This window comes from Crotalus tigris, unplaced genomic scaffold (assembly GCF_016545835.1).
Source record: "Crotalus tigris isolate CLP2741 ecotype Arizona unplaced genomic scaffold, ASM1654583v1 scf7180000017987.690289119674:8195010, whole genome shotgun sequence".
NCBI classification, from domain to species: Eukaryota; Metazoa; Chordata; class Lepidosauria; order Squamata; family Viperidae; genus Crotalus; species Crotalus tigris.
The window spans coordinates 6,255,266-6,275,931 of NW_024096758.1; the positions used below are offsets into that span (position 1 = coordinate 6,255,266).

The 20,666-nt window shown below is 39.6% G+C and overlaps 1 protein-coding gene across 6 annotated transcripts in view; it reads left to right on the top strand.

Annotated features, from left to right (window-relative positions):
* HIP1 (huntingtin interacting protein 1) overlaps positions 1–20,666 on the top strand; it is a 75,452-nt gene that overhangs the window by 24,526 nt on the left and 30,260 nt on the right. For 3 of the 6 annotated variants that reach the window (XR_005557035.1, XM_039346194.1, XM_039346198.1), the window contains exons 2-6: positions 15,112–15,175; positions 16,022–16,164; positions 17,041–17,097; positions 18,629–18,709; positions 20,530–20,606. Coding sequence is in view for 5 of the 6 variants with exons in the window: in XM_039346194.1 (XP_039202128.1) it covers positions 15,112–15,175; positions 16,022–16,164; positions 17,041–17,097; positions 18,629–18,709; positions 20,530–20,606 (422 nt within the window). In the remaining variant the exon portion in view is untranslated. Of the gene's footprint in view, positions 1–1,100; positions 1,523–1,558; positions 1,631–2,739; positions 2,770–15,111; positions 15,176–16,021; positions 16,165–17,040; positions 17,098–18,628; positions 18,710–20,529; positions 20,607–20,666 lie in introns of those variants that run through there. The other 3 variants (XM_039346196.1, XM_039346195.1, XM_039346197.1) reach the window with 3 other exon arrangements.

Below are 20,666 nucleotides of genomic sequence, written 5' to 3' on the forward strand. Positions count from 1 at the left end.
GGAAGTAGAAATAAGCAGCCATGTGCAATTTTTGCAAGACTGCTTTTGCAATCAAGTGGGAAATCTGTGCAGATGGGAGCAGAGGAACTTTAGGGCATTGAATCTGTCACTGCAGTGCAAAAAAAATGCATTTAGTATTTATCAGGACTGTAGGTCCAAATCGTTATGTAAAGTTCAGTGGAATAAGAGGAATTAGCCCCTGGGAGTTTTCTCAGTGTGAAGACAAGAAACCTGCCTTTTAATCACAAGTGCTTTTTTTCACAGTTCTGCTCTGTACTGCTTCAAAATTCTGGCTGCCTATCGTTATTTCAGTTTTCATCCAGTAACTTTGAAGAATCTTTCATGCATTTCTGTGTTTAGTCAAACTCAGTTTACAATGTAATTTACAAGTAAAATCCAATGAGCCTTTTTCAGATTTGCAGCTATGCATGAAATCGATATTGGTACTTAGGGTTAGCTGTTGCAGTTTGTTTTATTCAGATGACATGAACAACATTCTGTTTTCATCGTCAAAGTGAAGGCTTTCGCTGATGAAGTGAGGACAGTGCTATATTGGGAGTAAGGATGCTGATCCAAAACAACCATTAAAGCATCTAGACACAAGGCCTGATGTAGCTTTCCCGAGGCTCTCTCCCTTCAGCTTCAAAAGCCATGGAATTTGATGGGCGCGAAGGGGCGTGTTGGAAAGAAGCGGGAATTCCTACTTGACGGTCAAACATTTCAGCGCCTTTCCTGACTACAACCAAGACCGTTCGGCTAATTTACATGGTTGTGAAAGACGCGTATTTGCTGTGACAGAGCATTCAACGGGACGGGGGAAAGGGATTACCCTTCGGACGCTCTGAAACCCGGCAGAGTCACGCGCGCAGGACCTCTCTGAGGAGGTCTTAGACTCAGCGCCCATCAGCGGCGCAAGCCCCCCCCCCTTTTCCGCCAGCCAGTGGCCATCCGTTTGCGTGCCAAATGGTTAATGTCGCTGAGGCGGCAGCGTTGAACCGTGAGCCGCTCTGGAGATCCCTCCAGGCAGGAAAATCCTCCCTCTCCCGCGGGCGCAGCAAAAAAACTCCTCCTCCCTCCTTCCGCCGGGTTTGTGACGGGCCTCGCCCGGCTGTGGCTTCTGCACGGTGCCTTTGTGCCGCCTGAGCATCTGCTCGGAGGAGCCCTCCCTGTCCTTCGAAGGAGGAGGGAGGAGGCTCAGGCTGGGCGGGAGCGCCAGCGCCTTTTGTCATTCAGAGCACACAGGCAGACGCGTCCTCGCTCGCTCCGGCGCTGCGCCTGGCGAGGCGTCGCAATCCAGCTGCCGTGGAGGGTCTCTTCCTGGTCGCCCGCACACCCGCCACCTTCCTATTGCCTCTCTGGAACTCCTGGTCCGGAGGAAAGAGCTTGGCGGAGGGGCCGAACATGTCTATCCCACCGCTGCGGTAGGAAGATTGCGAGAGAGACCCGCCCCGCCGGCCGGGGAGGCGCGGGGCGGCGGGACCCGGGCGACGGCAGCCCTCCCACCATGGAGGTGGGCAAGATGGTAAGGCTAGGGGCATGGCCCGGGAGAAGGGCATTCTGTACCGGTCCTAGAGGACTCGTGGCCATGGAGCGGTGGCATATGGCGTTTGAACTCGCCCTGCCTGTGCAGGTGGGTGATCTTGGGATGCTCTCCCTAGCGGGGCATAGGCAGAAGCTCTGAAAAGGAGGTAGGTCAGCTCAGCTGGCTACAGGATTCCTAGTTGAGCCTCCTTTTCATAGAAAGCCGTGTATGACTGCTGAGCGGGTTTTCTCAACCCTCCGCGGCTGTTCCTTTGGGCTCGGGACCAAATCCAGGGAAACCCGCTGAAGCGCTTTCCTTTCTGTTCTTGGCACTGGAGAAGGGACTTGCGAGCTTGTCGCTTCCCTTCCATTTTCCGGAGAGAGTTTGAGGGAGGTGCTTCAGCCAGGGTTGAGATCACTCGCCGTTTTTAATTCCTCTCCTTCCCTGTAACATTTTTCTCTCGGTAAACGCCAGACTGGCTTTTTTTTTCCCCCTCTATACAAGAAGAATCCTCCTGGTTGAATACCTTATCCATAATCATTCCTGGTGCATCCACTATCATCCTTTCTCACTCGTTTTGCCAATGGATTTTGGCTAGAGTGGGAAGAGCATTTATTAGATAGATAGATAGATAGATAGATAGATAGATAGATAGATAGATAGATAGATAGATAGATAGATAGATAGATAGATAGATAGAGAAAGGCATGAAGTTTATAAGAAGTTTGCAGTTTGTTTCTGCAATGGAAGAATGCATGCTGCGGAAAACGGAGTATTTTCTTCTCTATATCCCCAAGCTAGAACCAAGTCAGGCCAGTGCTGATTTTGGGACACAACATGCAAATACAGGTATTGAGATCTCCCTACCCTCCCTAAGAGAAATGGGAGGAGAGTCCTGTTGCAGCTTTCTGCAAAGATTGGAGCTGCTGTTTTAAAGGCTCTCAGAGACTTTTTGGGTTTGTGGCAAAAAGAGTGGGGGTGGGGCGCAGGAATAATTTTCTCTCTTGCAATCATAAACTGGAAGAATCAGAACTGCTCAAGCAACAAAAAGAAGGCAGCTTTATAACACTGAGGGCTGTCATGTTGTCCATCACAATATACATGAATTGTAAAGATTACTGATTGGTTGTTAGTGACATCATACTATTGTGGTTATTAAAACTTTACTCCTAATTAATATTTTAAGGATGGATACTACACCATGGTGTTGACCAGGCAGGGAGTGTCTTGGTTAAAGCTGAATGAAAGTGAGTTGCTGGCATGGTAGCTTCAATGGATTATCTTGGGCAAAAAACCTGATGCATTAAGAGGAAGTGGAGCTAATGGAAAAACATTGTGCTTCATATTCTTCTAGCTGATATTTTCAAAAGGCAAAAATATTTATTTAATGTAGAAGATAGACCTGAATATCTGATGCTTTCTGGATATTCTGCTATAGTTCAGTAATGTTTCCTTCTTACTAGCTGTATATTAATAGCGATATCAATATGATTCTCTTAAAGCAATGATCTTTATTGGAAAGATACACTCCAGCTAGTCCTGATACTCAATACAATTTTTTAACTTTATAACTTGCAAGCTGCAAGTTTTTGGATTTGGGGATTCTGATAAAAAAAAGCAGCTGGATCCTATAAGCTGACATCATAATGTAACACATGAACTTACCTTAGCAACAGAAAGTCACTTGACTAATAGGATGTTGCAGTGTGTGAGATCTTTTGCAATGACGAAAATATATTTGCCAGAAATATATTACTAATACTTTTTCTTTCCTAGATCTTGATTTAATATGTATATGGACATAATGAGGAGAATGTATGTTTTTGATTTAATAACTGGATATTATTTGAAATGGAGATAATACCTCATTTAGCTATTCAGGATTTCCTAGTTAGCATCAATACCTTAAAAGCTAAGGAACAAAAATAGATGGTTGGCTTGTCAATGAAATTTCCTTAGAGCATCACAGCCTAATCAGAGGGATCTATAGAGTTTAATGGGCAACTGGAAATAATAGCCTTTATATGATCATAGCTAGAATGTAATCAGATTTAGACAAGGTATTTTATTTATATTTATATGGCCACCCAACTCATGGGACTTCAGGCAGCATACCAGTCACAATTTAAAACCTCAAAAAGCAAAACAAAACCCAGCTCCCTCTGCCCTGCAGTTATGACAGACAAAATGGAACAAACAACTTGATCTGCTCTGTATCAATTCAGGGGCCCCAAGCCCACTGACAGAATCATGTCTTCAGAGAGAATCATGTCTTCAGAGCTTTTCAGAAAAGTAGCAAGGGGGGGGGAGGAGCAATCATATCCCCTGGGGGATGATTTTTCACATGGAGGGAACCAATAGAGAGAAGGCCCTTTTTCTTGGTCCTACCAGATGTACTTCCTTAATAGATAGGGCCTGCAATATGCCCTGTCTTCCCATTCTTGTGGACCAGGTAGATGTAACTGGGAAGAGGCGATCCTTCAGATTACCTGGCCCCAAGCTATGTAAGGGCTTTAAAGGTGATAACTAGACCTTGAATTATACATGGAAGCAAATTGGCAATCAATGCAACTCCTGTAGAAGGGATAACACATGGACAAATTTAGGCAAAACTGTGCAGCTTGCTGCATTTTTGAGCCCACTGAAGCTTCCAAATGCTCTTCAAGAGCAGCACTGTGTAGAGTATATTACAATAGTCCAAACAGGAGATGACCAGAGCATGAGTGACTATGAGAAGGGCCCATTGATCCAGGAATTGGATGTAAGTGCGCATAACATGCTAGTGTTGACAATTTTAATCCTTCATTCTATGATAATTTTAATCATTCATTCTATGCTCAGTGGCATCATTTAATACCATTATTCAGAAGTTGATACTAAGTCTTCAGGTTAGGAGCCCTGAATCTCAAAGGTTGAAATAAATATGGGAAGTGCTTTCTTTAATTGCATTTTTTTTCTCTTAAATTTATCATAGTCTGGATGAAGCAGGATGTAAACTGTTGGAATAAGAAAAAAAAACAGGTATAAGGCTAGATTTTTTCTTTAATATATAGTAATAGAAAAGTAAAAGAAAGAGCAAAAATAGTATAATACATATAAAAAACAGCTCAGTTTTAAACACAGCGTTGGACCTTAATCACATGGAGTAATATTGATTAGTCCTTCCATTACATCAATAAAGGACCAATTTATAAATAAAAAGTGAATCCATATCATCAACCCAGCCTTGTAAATGTAAGGTAGTACTGTCCATCAGATAGGGGGCTTCATCCTGACATCCTTCCTATATCTGTCCATACTCGTCAAATAACCCTAGTCTTCAACCCTTTTGAAGAATTTTGTTGACAGGATTGGGGGAGGAGCCAAGAGGAAATGAATTATCCAGATTTCTTGCAATCAGAATTTAGGCCTGGGCATGAGATAGAAACTGTATTGACTTCTTAGTGACTTCCTGTATATTATTGTCTACCAGGATGGGGACAATGACTTACAGTAATTCTACACCTTTTTTATGGGCCATTGTAGTCGATAGTTATGGGGCAGGAGAAATTGGTGTGTGATGGAGTTATTTTTAATATTTACATTGTCACTAGGAGAGATCATTTTTTGGTTCAGAATATGATATTATAAATATGGTTATGATACCCAGTTGTATCTGGGTCAAGGCATTGATGCAATTGAAATTTTGTCCTGATGTCAGAATACTTTGGGGATCTGGATGGAATGAAACATGATGGAATTGAATTCAAGCAAGACAGAGTTGCTATTTATTCAAGATTTTCTCTGCTCCAAAGTTTATTATTATATAAATTTCTTTAAAAGAAATTGGAAAAAAACTTTGTTTAAAAAACCATAATGATAAACCTCCAAAGCATATAGAAGCAAAAAAAATAGTGGGTGGAAATGGCAAGAAGGTGACAAGCAACAGGGAGAAAGCAGAACTATTTAACTCATTTTTTGCATCTGTCTTTACACAAAGGGAAAAAACAGACCAACCTATCAAAAATAGTGCCATAAAAAACAAAACAGAAACACAAGTTAAGATAGGCAAGAAAATGGTTAGTGAGCACCTGTCCAGCCTAGATGAGTTCAAATCGCCAGGACCAGATGGATTACACCCCAGAGTTCTCAAGGAACTGGCAGATGTGATATCAGAGCCACTGAACTATATTTTTCAAAGATCCTGGAACACAGGGGAACTACCAGAGGACTGGAAAAGAGCTGATGTAGTTCCCATCCTCAAAAAAGGAAAAAAAATGGATCCAGGAAATTACAGACCTATCAGCCTGACCTCAATACCTGGGAAGATCCTGGAAAAGATAATCAAACAACGAATCAACGAACACCTAGAGGCAAACAAAGTCATTACTAAAAGCCAACATGGGTTTGTCAAAAATAGATCATGCCAGACAAATCTTATTGCATTCTTTGACCAAGTGACAAAATTAGTGGATCAGAGGAATGCTGTGGACATAATTTACTTGGACTTCAGTAAGGCATTTGATAAAGTAGATCACAACCTACTACTTGACAAGATAGAAAAATGTGGGGTAGACAGAACCACCACCAGATGGATCCGTAGCTGGCTGACCGGCCGTACTCAGCGAGTGGTCCTCAATGGAACTGCATCTATATGGAGGGAAGTGTGTAGTGGGGTGCCCCAGGGCTCTGTTCTGGGCCCAGTACTCTTCAACATCTTCATCAACGATTTGGATGAAGGGATAGATGGGGAACTCATCAAATTTGCAGACGACACCAAGCTGGCAGGAATAGCCAACACTCCAGAAGACAGGCTTCAGATACAGAAGGATCTGGACAGACTTGAACACTGGGCACTAACTAACAAAATGAAATTCAATGGTGAAAAAAGCAAGGTTCTACATTTAGGCAAGAAAAACCAAATGCACAAGTACAGCATAGTGGCACCATGCTCAATAGTAGTAACTGTGAGAGGGACCTCGGAGTCCTAGTAGACAATCACTAAATATGAGCCAGCAGTGTGCTGCAGCTGCCAAAAAGGCCAAACAGTGCTAGGCTGCATTAACAGAGGGATAGAATCAAGATCACGTGAAGTATAATACCACTCTTCAATGCCTTGGTAAGGCCACACTTGGAATACTGCATCCAGTTTTGGTCACCACGATGCAAAAAAGATGTTGAGACTCTAGAAAGAGTACAGAGAAGAGCAACAAAGATGATTAGGGGACTGGAGGCTAAAACATATAAGGAACGGTTGCTAGAATTGGGTATGTCTAGTTTAACGAAGAGAAGGACAAGGGGGGACATGATAGCAGTATTCCAATATCTCAGGGGCTGCCATAAAGAAGAGGGAATTAAGCTATTTTCCAAAGCACCTGAAGGCAGGACAAGAAGCAACGGGTGGAAACTAATCAAGGAGAGAAGCAACCTAGAACTAAGGAGAAACTTCCTGACAGTGAGAACAATTAATCAGTGGAACAGCTTGCCTCCAGAAGCAGTAAATGCTCCAACACTGGAAGTTTTTAAGAAGAGACTGGACAGCCACTTGTCCGAAATGGTGTAGGGTTTCCTGCCCGAGCAGGGGGTTGGACTAGATGACCTCCAAGGTCCCTTCCAACTTTACTAATATGAACATATTATTCAGATCCAGGACTTTTCCTGGTTTCATAGATTTAATAGTATCTATTATTTCCTCAAGAGAAAAAAGTTCAGCCACATAAATTACTTAGCTGTTTCAAAGATTACATCAGACTATTTTTTAAAAAAACAATTTCTCCAGTAACCTTCAACTCAGTATTATAAAATTAAATGTACAATTGAAGAATTGCTATTTTTTTTTGATCGGTATCATTAGATAGTGTGTTCTGAGGCTTGGTAATAATAGAGATGACATTTGTTGCTGCTTAACTTAAGAGGCTGATAATTTACCAGGGCTTTCCACATCCTTCCAATATCTTTGCTTGCTCCAATTCAATGAATATTCTACAGCATGTACACATAGGAATGAAGTTCTAGTATAGGAAACAAAACTTTCAGTCATATATGTCAAAAGTTTCTTAATTTCCTTCAGTTTATTTTCTTCAACAGGGAGAAAGCAGAACTATTTAACTCGTTTTTTGCATCTGTCTTTACACAAAGGGAAAAAACAGACCAACCTATCGAAAATAGTGCCATAAAAAACAGAATAGAAACGCAAGTTAAGATAGGCAAGAAAATGGTAAGTGAGCACCTGTCCAGCCTAGACGAGTTCAAATCGCCAGGACCAGATGGATTACACTCCAAGGTTCTCAAGGAACTGGCAGATGTGATCTCAGAACCACTGAACTATATTTTTCAAAGATCCTGGAGCACAGGGGAAGTACCAGAGGACTGGAAAAGAGCTGATGTAGTTCCCATCTACAAAAAAGGGGAAAAAAATGGACTCAGGAAATTACAGACCTATCAGCCTGACCTCAATACCTGGGAAGATCCTGGAAAAGATAATCAAACAAAGAATCAACAAACACCTAGAGGCAAACAAAGTCATTATTAAAAGCCAACATGGGTTTGTCAAAAATAGATCATGCCAGACAAATCTTATTGCATTCTTTGACCAAGTGACAAAATTAGTGGATCAGAGGAATGCTGTGAACATAATTTACTTGGACTTCAGTAAGGCATTTGATAAAGTAGATCACAACCTACTACTTGACAAGATAGAAAAATGTGAGGTAGAAATCACCACCACCAGATGGATCCATAGCTCGCTGACCGGCCGTACTCAGCATGTGGTCCTCAATGGAGCTGCATCTACATGGAGGGAAGTGTGTAGTGGGGTGCCCCAGGGCTCTGTTCTGGGCCCAGTGCTCTTCAATATCTATATCAACGATTTGGATGAGGGGATAGATGGCGAACTCATCATATTTGCAGACGACACCAAGCTGGTAGGAATAGCCAACACTCCAGAAGACAGGCTTAAGATACAGAAGGATCTGGGCAGACTTGAACACTGGGTGCTATCTAACAAAATGAAATTCAATGGTGAAAAAAGCAAGGTTCTACATTTAGGCAAGAAAAACCAAATATAGGGGGTACCTTGCTCAATAGTAGTAACTGTCAGAGGGACCTCGGAGTCCTAGTGGACAATCACCTAAATATGAGCCAGCAGTGTGCTGCAGCTGCCAAAAAGGCCAACACAGTGCTAGTCTACATTAACAGAGGGATAGAATCAAGATCGCGTGAAGTGTTAATACCACTTATAATACCTTAGTAAGGCCTCACTTGGAATACTTCATCCAGTTTTGGTCACCGCGATGTAAAAAAGATGTTGAGACTCTAGAAAAAGTACAGAGAAGAGCAACAAAAATGATTAGGGGACTGGAGCCTAAAGCTTATAAGGAACGGTTGCTGGAATTGGGTATGTCTAGTTTAATGAAGAGAAGGACAAGGGGGGACATGATAGCAGTGTTCCAATATCTCAGGGACTGCCACAAAAAAGAGGGTGTCAAGCTATTTTCCAAGGCACCTGAAGGCAGGACAAGAAGCAACGGGTGGAAACTAATCAAGGAGAGAAGCAACCTAGAACTAAGGAGAAACTTCCTGACAGTTAGAACAATTAACCAGTGGAACAACCTGCCTCCAGAAGTGGTGAATGCTCCAACACTGGAAGTTTTTAAGAAGAGACTGGACAGCCATTTGTCCGAAATGGTATAGGGTTTCCTGCCTGAGCAGGGGGCTGGACTAGATGACCTCCAAGGTCCCTTCCAACTTTACTATTATTATTATTATTATTATTATTATTATTATTATTATTATTATTATTATTATTTGTTTCACTGAGAAAATAATGAAGCAATGTGTTATTGAGTTTATTTAGAAAAATAATCCCAGCTGAAATTAACTAACTCAGAGAAAGAAAAATAATAATTAAAACTTTTATGCTAGGTTTTGAACAAGCAACCTGCTGTTTATAAGATAAGTGTTATAACTATTGTGTTGTTATAGCATTCCTGGTAAAAGTAGCTCTGGAGGATGCTTGATAACAAATGCCATTGACTCAGTTGAGAATGCATTCCTGCTTCTGTAAAGTAGGCAATGAATTGTTGGGTTTAGTCCAAAGTGAAGTAAAATGCATCAGTCCAAACAGACAGATGTGCTTGAGGCAAGGTGAGGGTGGGAGTGGGTACACTTTAAAATTGCAGTGGGAAAACACAGAGATTGCATTTGTAACAGGAAGGATAAGTACATAGCAGTGTCCATATCTGTTCTTCAAAAATAATTGCTGGTCCATCCTGTCAAAGGGGCAATTGGGCTGTGCAGATAAGCATTCAATCTTCTCTTTTCAGAGCTAAATATTTCCAGTTCTTTCAGCCTCTTATATCAATCATATAAGAGCTACTTTGTGTCTGAATAAATTGCACTGGATTAAGTGGACTATTTCTACTTAAATTAGGTGTTATTCACTTTTCTCTTTCTGTTGCGCTTGGGCAGGATCAGGAGCATTTCTAAAGGGAAGAAGGGGAAAGATTGATGTTTATAAAATTATATTTAGGGAATTGCTGCATCTTTGAGATGATTTGGAAGCTAAAGCTGTATATCATCAATACCATCCTTGTTTGGTTTCATTGCGTTCTCTTAAGTTTGCTTTTCTTCCTGCAGACATTTCATTACCAGGCTTGGTAACATTGGTGCATAAGAATGCAAAGTTTGGTGGCTGTTTATCTATGGTAAACTATCCCTCTGTGATGTGAGCTAAGCTTGAATGAAAGAGGAGATCCTGAGGATGTGGGACTCTTGCATCTGGCAAAGAGTGGAGGTGCCTGGAGATGGCAGTGGATTGTGTATACAAAGAGCTCAATACTTATCAACCTTACTGTCTGGCACATGATGAATCTTCATTCCATTACTCAAGTTTAGTTTAAATGGTATTAATAAAATGTTTAGGTTTTCATGTCTGTTTTTATGTATAGTTTTTTTAAATGTCCCTTTTAGATTATTTCATTGAGATATAATGTCTGTCCTGGAAATATTTTTTATAAAAAACAAAGAATTTGCTTTTACTGTCTTTTATAATCAGATCTGGAACATAATAAACACTTTTCCAGATATTAATATCATAAAATTTGGATCCATGCTAGTATTTTGTTTTTTTCTTCTATCAGTTATATTGTAAACTGGGCTAGAAATATTCAGGCTGAACAGTTGGACAAAAACTGTATGGTGTATATGTCTCAGCCCTAGATGAATTATTGTGTAGGCAAGCATTATTATTTGAGAGTACAGGAACATGTAATCTAAGGCTTCAGGAATACCAATACCCTCTTGTTTTTCAGCCTATGGACAGTTCTCCTAACATAAAATCAGTAATCATTTCTTATCAATTTGAGGCAGAAAACATAAAATATCATACATATAAAAGTATCAGAATGGGTAAAATAGAGCCTTTTTTTTTTTAAACTCTCAAAAGCTCCAATGGAAAAACACAAGAAACCCCTGACTTTATTAGTACGTGTGAATGTCTACCTCTCATTATAGCTCTCAAGCACTCCCAATAATGTTCATACTGCCTCCAAAAGGTTTCCTACATCACATTAGAAAGTTGGAAGAATAGAGAAGCATCCAGTTAGTTTACCATGCATTTGCACTGTATTGCTCTTAACAGCCCAATTATTAACCAAGCTGTCTACTTCACAGCTTGTGAGTCACTCAAATTTGGCATTGGAGAGAAAAAAATCTTCCTTTTGCAGGACTGGAACTGTCATTTGTTCTTTGATTAAGGCCATTTTGTAATTTAAGTGTACCTTCTATCAATTCACTTGGACAGTTGGAAAGATGGTAGAAAAGACCTGAGTTATACTGAAATGAAACTTGGAAGTATAACCAATCTAGAACTGAAGAGTAGTCCTCTACAACTGAGGTTCCACAGCCTCATTTCTTAATAATTTAGATACATTGCATTCTATAAAAGGAAGCAGTGTTCATTGTTTATTATCCCTGAACTGCAGGTTCCCCCTTCCCATTTCTGAGTCTACAGACATCCTCAGAAGATGTAATTAGCTGAGGTGTAATGTGTGCTTCTAAATTTTAGCTGTGGCCAATCACTTATGAGTTTAATGTTTGTGTAGAGCCTGTGGTAAACGTGTCCCTCCTTAGCCCAACTGTGTCTAATTTTCAGCTTAAGAGTTCAGGAGCATGAATTGGAAAGTAAGCCATACAGTAGGACTGGGGTAGACAACTTTTGGATGGCTGAGGCACATTTTCTTTTCATTTGGCAGCCAATTGGGTAGGTGCCTAGGCAATGGTTTGGTGATGCAGATGGTTGGGTTTATCCTTCTAAATGCTATTAGTATTTGAAAGTCAGCAGGAAATTGCACCTCAGTTTATTACTGCTTTGCCACTGAATTTTCAGGGGGTTCAGAGCAATTTTTAAAAAGGAGTTGGATTTCCATGAGAGATACTAGGCTCCCCTCTAAGATTCAGGAGCAAACTTTTATTTGGGTCCAGAGTTGCAGGTCAAAGTATGCACATGATATGGCTAGAAACTCAAAAATATTTCAATCAAACAATTTTTTTGCAGAATTTATAATTAATAGCAAAGCTTCAAGACATTTCTGTTAAGAGAAAGAGGCAAAATGCTGGCATTTTGACAGCAGAGATTTCCATATTTGTGTTATACTAGGATCTCTTATATGGCTTTACTCTGTTTAGGGGGGATAATTGAAGAGAAGTGGCAATATTTAGTGCTTGGTTTTCTATTGCTATTATAGCTGAGGGGCACATGTGTGTCACCAAGCAGGCAACATATTGATGTTGCAGCTGATAATTGCCTTTTTGGATTGACTGTTTCCCTCCTTTATGAGTTATGGAAGCTTTCAACCCTGAGAATGTCCAGTTCTGTGTACAAATCTAGGAAAGAGAAGGTTGGTTCTTCAGCTGGTACAACAGGAAGGAAATGAGGCTTCAAAAGTGGGTCTTGCACCCCCCCAGTTGAGTCAGAGAAATCTCATTCACAACTCTGCAGCTGTGATTAGAATTCCTCCAAAGGAAAGCTTTTTCGGAGTTGCATTTGCAGTATTGGCTGTCCACTTGATCAATGCAACATCCTTTTTCCTTCCTTCCTTCCCTCCCCCTCCAATTGATAATGTTCCTTTGTAAAATGTCAGGGGAGGTTTAAATACTTCATAACAAGGCAAGAGATCAAGGATCTCTGTGGTTTTAAAAAGAGAACTTGATGACTTTCCAAAGAGTTTAAATCTAGACTCTACTTGGCAGAGCCAGGAAGAAAAACATTCTTAGCTTCCTAAGAGGCAGGATCCGGTTCTCAAATATTGCAAATGCCCAAGGGAATGTTTCAGATTCCCTGCATAAGCACAGTGGCCCAGCATTAGGAGTGCTTTCATTAAATGTTTTAGTTTTTCAGCCTTCCTTCTTGTGGTTATGTGTTAAAATAAGAAAGATTTTTATAATGTTCACTTTTGATTTCTGAGTCATGACAATTTTTTTCCCTATGTCAGAATCCTGGAAGTTTATGAAAAAAAAGGGAAACCACCCTTCATCCTACTTACTTGGTTGTAAATTAATCAATTATTAATCTTTCCAGTTCCTCCTCAGCTTATAACCACTTTTGTTGTCGGTCACATATTAAAATCATTTTTGAGTATCCCAAAACAAAAGACTGCATCTCCCAGCACAAGAACAGGACATGATGGTCCTGATACCCTACTTTTGTCATTTCCTGAGGTCTTTTGTTTTGGGTCATTCAGGATGGGTTCTCCATGTAGCTTATAGCACAGGAGATAATAAGTAAAGACATTTTAAAAGCAGTTAAGTGTTGTAGCAATAAAATGATGATGTAAATTGGGAAGAACCTTGTTATGCTATGGATACGGTCAATGTTTTCTGCCTTTTTGTCTCCAGAGTTATACCTTAAGACAGTGGTTCTCAACCTTTTTAATGCCGCGACCCCCAACTGGTCGTAAGTCGAGGACTACTCAACTGGTCGTAAGTCGAGGACTACTCAACTGGAGAGTCTATTCTATTCTATTGGCTTTCAAAAGCCAACAGAATAAAAGAGTAGCACAGCTAAGGAAAAGGGGGAAAAAATGGCGGACTGCGTTGTTTGGTGACCCCCGTGAAATGGTCGTTTGACCCCAGATGGGGTCCCGACCCACAGGTAGAGAACCACTGCCTTAAGATGCCATTTTCACTATGGAAATCTGTTTTAGGATTTATACTGTCTATGTTTTCCTTAAATGGCAGGCAACCATGCCATTGTTTTTTAAATCTTGACTAACAACCGCTTAGGATCTATAAAATGGAGGTTCAGTTGCTGCTTGTGATTTTGGATGAACAGTATGTTTTGATTCAATTTAGCAGCAGCAGATATTGAGGCTTGGGAGTCCATTTGACCCTAGACTAGACCCTACTGTTCTGTGAACTGAAACAGTAGATATCCAATGTGACAATAGGATGTTTTTAAAAATGCTTTTTTTTTTTTTACCAAAGATGAAAGCAAGTATACTTCCTTTTATGATATCCAAATGTGGAGCGAGGTAATGGACAACGCTGGGTCATTTGGGGTGACAGCCTTAGTTCACTTTAACTGGATACAAAGATGGCAAAACATATAATTACTCCTGTGTTGTTTATCTCCATCAAGAGACCTTACAAACAGAGTTGTTTTCTAATTGTTGAAATTACTTGTTTTTTCTAGGAGCTATATACTCTAGTGAAAAATTTCCCTCCATTCCATTTTTGTAAAATGGTATGCTACTTTAAAGTGATTATGAGGCTGCCCAAGGTCTCCTGCAGGAGTTTTCTTAATGGAGATGGCTACTAACGAGTAAAAAAAATTCTATTAAAATAAGGTTACAGTATTTTATAAAGGCAGTCTAAACTTCTTTGGAACTGCTTTCAGTTGTGTTTAAGCCAAAACCTGCTGGCTTACATGTAAGCAAAATTGAGAGTCTTTCTATCATATCTCAACATAGTTCTCTTTTCACCCAATTCCTTGCCTTCTATTGGCAGTTTTCAGCACATCATTGGTCTACCAGTAGGTGAGCAGGTCTTCCTACATATTATGATAGCTAAATAGACCAGGGCAACTTACTATCTGGTTCTGCCTCTTAAACATGCCATAAAAGTGAAGTTGGTGTCAGTTGGTTGTCATGCTGCATCCCTGAAATGTTGGTATTGATACTCATTCATCAATTTATGAACCAAACAAAACTAATTTTATGTTTTTAACAAGTGGAAAATAAGGGGCTATAAATTAACAAACTTGAAAGAGTTAGAGCAATAATTACTATCTGCCTCTGTGCTCTTGTACCAACCAAGATGGACTGATTTTTCCTTCTTCCAGCATAGGAATTCTTTTTTATTTTGACTGGAGTTTTTGCACTATTCTAAGCAAACATTTCTTGGCAGTTGCTAAATACGGCAACTCACAGTTGCTTCCCAAAAATGTGTCCATGAATTTGCAGATTATGGAGGGCTTGTTGTGAGGATGGGCTTCTGTCTTGATATGATCACATTTTTTTCTAATAACATTTGTCTCCTCTTCCTTCTCTCTGTCTCTGTCTCTGTCTCTGTCTCTGTCTCTCTCTCTCTCTCTCTCTCTTTCTCTTTTAAAGACTGTCAGCATCAACAAAGCCATTAATGCTCAGGAAGTTGCTGTCAAAGAGAAACATGCCAGAAATATCCTTTTAAAATTAGAGCTATGGAAAAAGAATGCTGAAGCTGGAAAGGTGGGATATATCTGGGTGGAGTCAAATTCCATCATGACCTGTCTGTGATGGACTGGAATGAAATACCTGCATTATAGTATGAATAGGAGCTTGCTCCTAACTTTTCTTTGAAAAAAAAAGTACATGCTGTGCCCCTCCCCCACCTGAAAAAGAATACATGAGCAAGATTTGAGTTTTAAGACAACATCTGGCATCCCTTTGCTCCGGTTTTCAAGGTCCCAGTAAGCAAGCTTTGTAGGGCCATATTGGAGTAAACACGCAGTCAGCTGTTAGTAGGAGTTGACGATATTTGGTTCACTATGTGCAGTTGGTTTATATAGTTTCATTCATCCCATAGTTGCACATGGACTTAATTGCTGCTTCACAAATTTGTTATTTAGGGGTAGAAAATTTTCTCCAAGATTCTTAGCTTGAATATTGCAAATCTAGTCTGCCCTGAGAAGCCATCAGTTTCTGGAATATCTGGGATATTTTCTCACATCTGGAAGGATAATTGATGACTCCTAATGAAAGAAACTCCAGCTTGGTATGGATGACATACAATAGGTCAGAGTTTTTCCCCGTTTATCTTCAGGCTAGTTTCCCATCTGGAGTTCTGTAATTCTTATCATGTTGCTGGAGAATGAAAGAAAGGAATATATCTGTGAATTCAGTTAAGTAATATTAAGATAGATCTGGTAGAACTTGATTTTCAAGGCCTCGCTTCAATCCTGCTTATTGCCACTCTTTCTTTTCATTATTCTACTGTATATCCCTTGTGCTGGCTTTCTTTCATTTTCCTTAGCTTGTCTCCCACCATGCATCCTGGGAACACACCATGAAAAAGGAGCCCACACCTTCTGGTCTGTTGTAAACCGCCTACCCCTTTCCAGCAATGCTGTCCTGTGCTGGAAGTTTTGCCATGTCTTCCACAAGCTTCTCCGTGATGGACACCCAAATGTAAGGCTATACCCTCTTTTCTTTTCCTCTAAAACGTTTGCTTTTTTTGGTAAGATGAAATAAATAGCATATCTCAATATAATGTCACCATTAAACTCCTAAGTGAACCTGGTAAAATCTAAAATGTGTAATAGAAATGTTTTTAGCATTAAAAGATAGTATGGGCATCTTTAGATCAAATAGGAGGAATATAACAAGTGATTAATTTTTGAACTTGTTGGTTATAGAATACGTTCAGATTTAATATTCTCTCATAATTTCTTAATGTAATGAGACATATTGTTTTAACAGTTTGCTTTACTCCACACAAACCTCATTTTTCAAATCTGGAGACTTCACTTTATGATAGTTGCAAATATTAGTACAATAGAGACATAATGTTTGATCATGATTAACACTAACTAATGTTGTCCTCCAGATTATAATTCTAAATTCCAAATCCAACAAAAAGAACATTATTTAACATATTGAACAAAACCATTCCTGATGATACCAGGAGACATCTGTACAATTTGATTTTCGTATGTAAGCACACTGGCTAGAGAAGTACAAAGCTGGCACTCTGGACATATTTCCTGTGTGCCAATGAAATATTTAAATATACACATTATTGCAAGATCTAAAACCACTTTCCAGTTTACAGCCAATCCTTAACAATAGCTCAGATTTGAGTATATGATAGGTGTATAATAATTATTGAAGCAAAGCCAACCATTCTCTCTACATGTCCCCCCTTTTCTTTCAGTTGACAATATTACACAGTTGATTAACCTATTTGCCAACCGTAATCTCTTACATTCATTTTTTTCTGGTGGTTCTGTTGTACTGGGGGCATTCAATAGCTGCTCAAATAGCCCATTTCCCTTCTTTTTGAAGGTCCTGAAGGATTCTGTGAGATACAAGAGTGAGCTCAGTGACATGAGCCGCATGTGGGTAAGTATTCTTTGGGCCTACAAAGAACTGCTTCTCTAAGTAATAAACATACCTTTCAAGTTTTTTGTTTCTTTTGAAATCAGGAGGGCACAGAGTTGTTTTAGGCCATTTGGCTAATGTAATACATTTTCTGAAAATTTAGGCTAGAGAAGATCCACAGATCAGTGAGCTGAATTTAGATAAATTTGGCAAACTTTCCCAAAGTTTGCAAGAGGATGGAAAATGTGGCATTTCTTGTTATGCTTGTTTTGTTATCTTATTTGTTGAACCAATACTTACTGGGAAGCAGTGCATATACTAGCTGCTAATAGTTTCCTAGCTTTACTGGTCAGTTTATCTTTTTCTTGCTGGTCAGTTTCTTGAGTGTTTAGTGGATCTAGAGAAAGACTATCTCAGGTGAGGAAAGGAAAGAAAGGAAAGAGTGTATGTTGCTGCTTTTTTCCTTTAAGGGACATTGAAAACTTAGGATTGAGTAAAAATAATGGAAATATTTTTTTCATATTTAGAAAGAAATGGTGTATTATTAACTGTAAAAATGAAATCAAAGTTCTACATGGAAAAAAGCACAAACCGGCACTCACAAGCTCTCTTTTGTATCCCTGCTCTTAGCAGGTATGTAGAGAACTGTGTTTGCCAAGTTAGCGTGTAGACTTTTCTCAAGCGTTGGAAGTGATAATTGTCTTTTGGATATTAGTTACAGCACTATTTCACAGGTTTTTATTTTTATAACGAAATAGGATACTATATAGAGAATAAAAAATTTATAGCCTTATTTTAAAATATACTGTTGTAGTTTTAACAGTTATATGCACAAGAATTTGATGGGTAAAAGGTAGCTAAGTGGAGAATATGTGTATCTTTTTCCTCTGAAAGGGGGGAAGGTATAAATGCCAAGAAAATTGACCCATTGATGGCAGCAGTAGACCCCTGCTTCTGAGTTTTGTCCAAAAATGCTGGCAGTTTGTAAGGTTCTTTAAAAACTATTTCTACATGGCTGATAAATCCCTATTAAAATAGAGTGTTTTGGTAGATGTGGATATGACCTAACCAGCACAACATTTGTGGAGATCAATGACAGATATTGTCAGTGGTGCCATACCAGTGGGGATAAGAGAAGAAAAAGTAAAATATATATTTAATGTGTCTTTGAGCTAACTGAAATAATGCTCAAGGTGGTTATGATACACTTTTACATAAAGGGCTATGAGGTACCACTACATTCTCCCCAGTTTAAACCATTGTGTAAATAAAGCTATTAAGACAAAGTTCACCAATCTTTCTGGCTTTGCGGACCGGCAGGAGCGGAAGAGGCAATGGTTCTGCACGAGCGGCATGCAAGTGCACACTGCTCCATTTGCACAAGTGGCATATGCTTGCCCACTGCTTATGCACATGGCATGCGCTTGCCCACTGCTTCGGGCAGTCTGATTCTGAATGGCTCACAGCCCAGTAGTGGGGCCACGGCCCAGGGGTTGGGGACCCCTGTATTAAGAGATTGATCTAGACTTGTTACTTTATTTTTTTCCCTTAGGGTCATTTGAGTGAGGGTTATGGACAATTGTGTAGTATCTACCTCAAATTGCTGAGAACCAAGATGGAATTCCACACAAAAGTAAGTTTTTCTTTATTGCTTCTGCACTTCTGTTGGAGAACAGGGTATCTCGCCATTTTCTTTTTCTCTGCAAAGCACTTTGGATAGCTGTAGAGACCATGGGATGAACAGTAGCCCGAACTCAGTGTCCAAAAAAGGGTAGAAGTACGAGCAACGTCCTTGATGAAAAACATAGACTTTAATTTATAAATAAGATTCCAGAGTTTTAAAAAGTATATTGTAGCCTTTATGCATATCATTCATTTTGGAGACAACAGACTATTCTGGACTATGGACTATGTTTGTGTAATTTGTAGTTCTGGTTGCTTTTATTGAAGAATAAGGGCTCTTCTAACCACTCTGAAGATTTGTAGTATAGTACTAATTTATTGATCCCATACATCAGGGGTGCAAACTGCCAGTCCACAGGGCGGACGCATTACGCAGAAGCCATGCCCACCTCATTGCTGGCAATGGCAAAACAGTCCCAACATGTTGCGTGACATCACATGACGTCGCGAGTTTGACATGTCTGCCATACATAATGTGCTGGAGAGGATGAATAGTTGGAACTATGCCACATTTCTTGTTGTTGTTAATTTTTTAATCTGATTGCTATCTTTACAGTATACTTCAGCATCTGATACAGGCTGATCTTGATAGCATTTTAATATCAGAATTGTCTAATCAATATCCCTGCCTGCTTGAGAAGGATTTCTTTCTTGGGAGACAGAGAAACCTTCCCCCAAATTTCTCACCGTAGTGTTGCCTATTCTCATGATTAACACAACCAAATATATTTTCCCCCATATATCTTAGAGGAAGATATGGATCAGCCACTTCAGATTCTCTGATCTGTAAGAGTTGTGACCCCAGGTATCTGAATTTAGGGTCAGAATTGTTGATTACAGGAGGATAAAAAGGACTGTGATACATACATATGTATGTGCATTCACTTGTAAATAAAACACATATAATGAGGTATGCGTAGCGATGTGGATAGACCTTTGTTTTTTCCCACTTTATCTGTCACTTATCATTCATACAGTATCTAGCCTTCTTAATGTTATTCTATAGGCTTCCCTCCACTTCTTAACTTGCATTGTAGTTTATTTTATGCTTAGCTCCAGGTCATCCCATTTGACTCAAGGCTGTATCACATTTGGGAGTGGAGGTAGCAGCATGTATTTATAGAATGGAATGTGGCTAATTGGAATAGGAAGCTTGGATTATATGAGCATCTTCATGAAAGCAGGCCTCTGATTTTATAAGCAGTTTCACAGGCAAGCAAAATGTAGCTTATATGTATGTGTGAGAGAAGGTAATTCCTCTTATGGTTGGAGGATGCCTGTGAATAGAAGAACAGTAATGAATTACTGCTTTTGAATCTCTGGCAAAGCACCAACATTTCCAGCTGCCTGGATTATTTATTTATTTTGAGATTCTGTTTTCTTAAAGCCTGCATTGTAGGCAAGTCTTTGTTGTTACTGTTCTCCTGTTTCTTTTGGAGTTGCTGTTTATGATTCTCTATCATTAAGAAATATGCTTTTTTGTCTCCTTCTCTGCATTCCAAAATGAGAGTCAAAGATGCACTCACTTCAGTTTAAGAGTAGAGTGAGGGAAGGAGATACATATGCTTCTTTTATATACAAAGGCTTATACTGTCCAAGGTGATTAAATTGCTAAGCAGTCTTTCTTTCAACCCAGTTACCCTCTTTGCTTTTTGGGCACTGAAACTCAGCTGAATCTGAGAACAGTATCCAACAGGAGCATATTATCCATCACCTGCCTTGATCCAGAATTCTAATAACTATTCTTAATCTTTGTTTCCTTTTGTATAGAATCCCAGATTCCCTGGAAACCTCCAGATGTCAGACAGACAGCTTGATGAGACAGGCGAGAATGATGTGAATAACTTGTAAGTGCTACTTGGTGCAAATTATGGGGCAGTTGTGGATTTAAAGATGCACAATTAGTT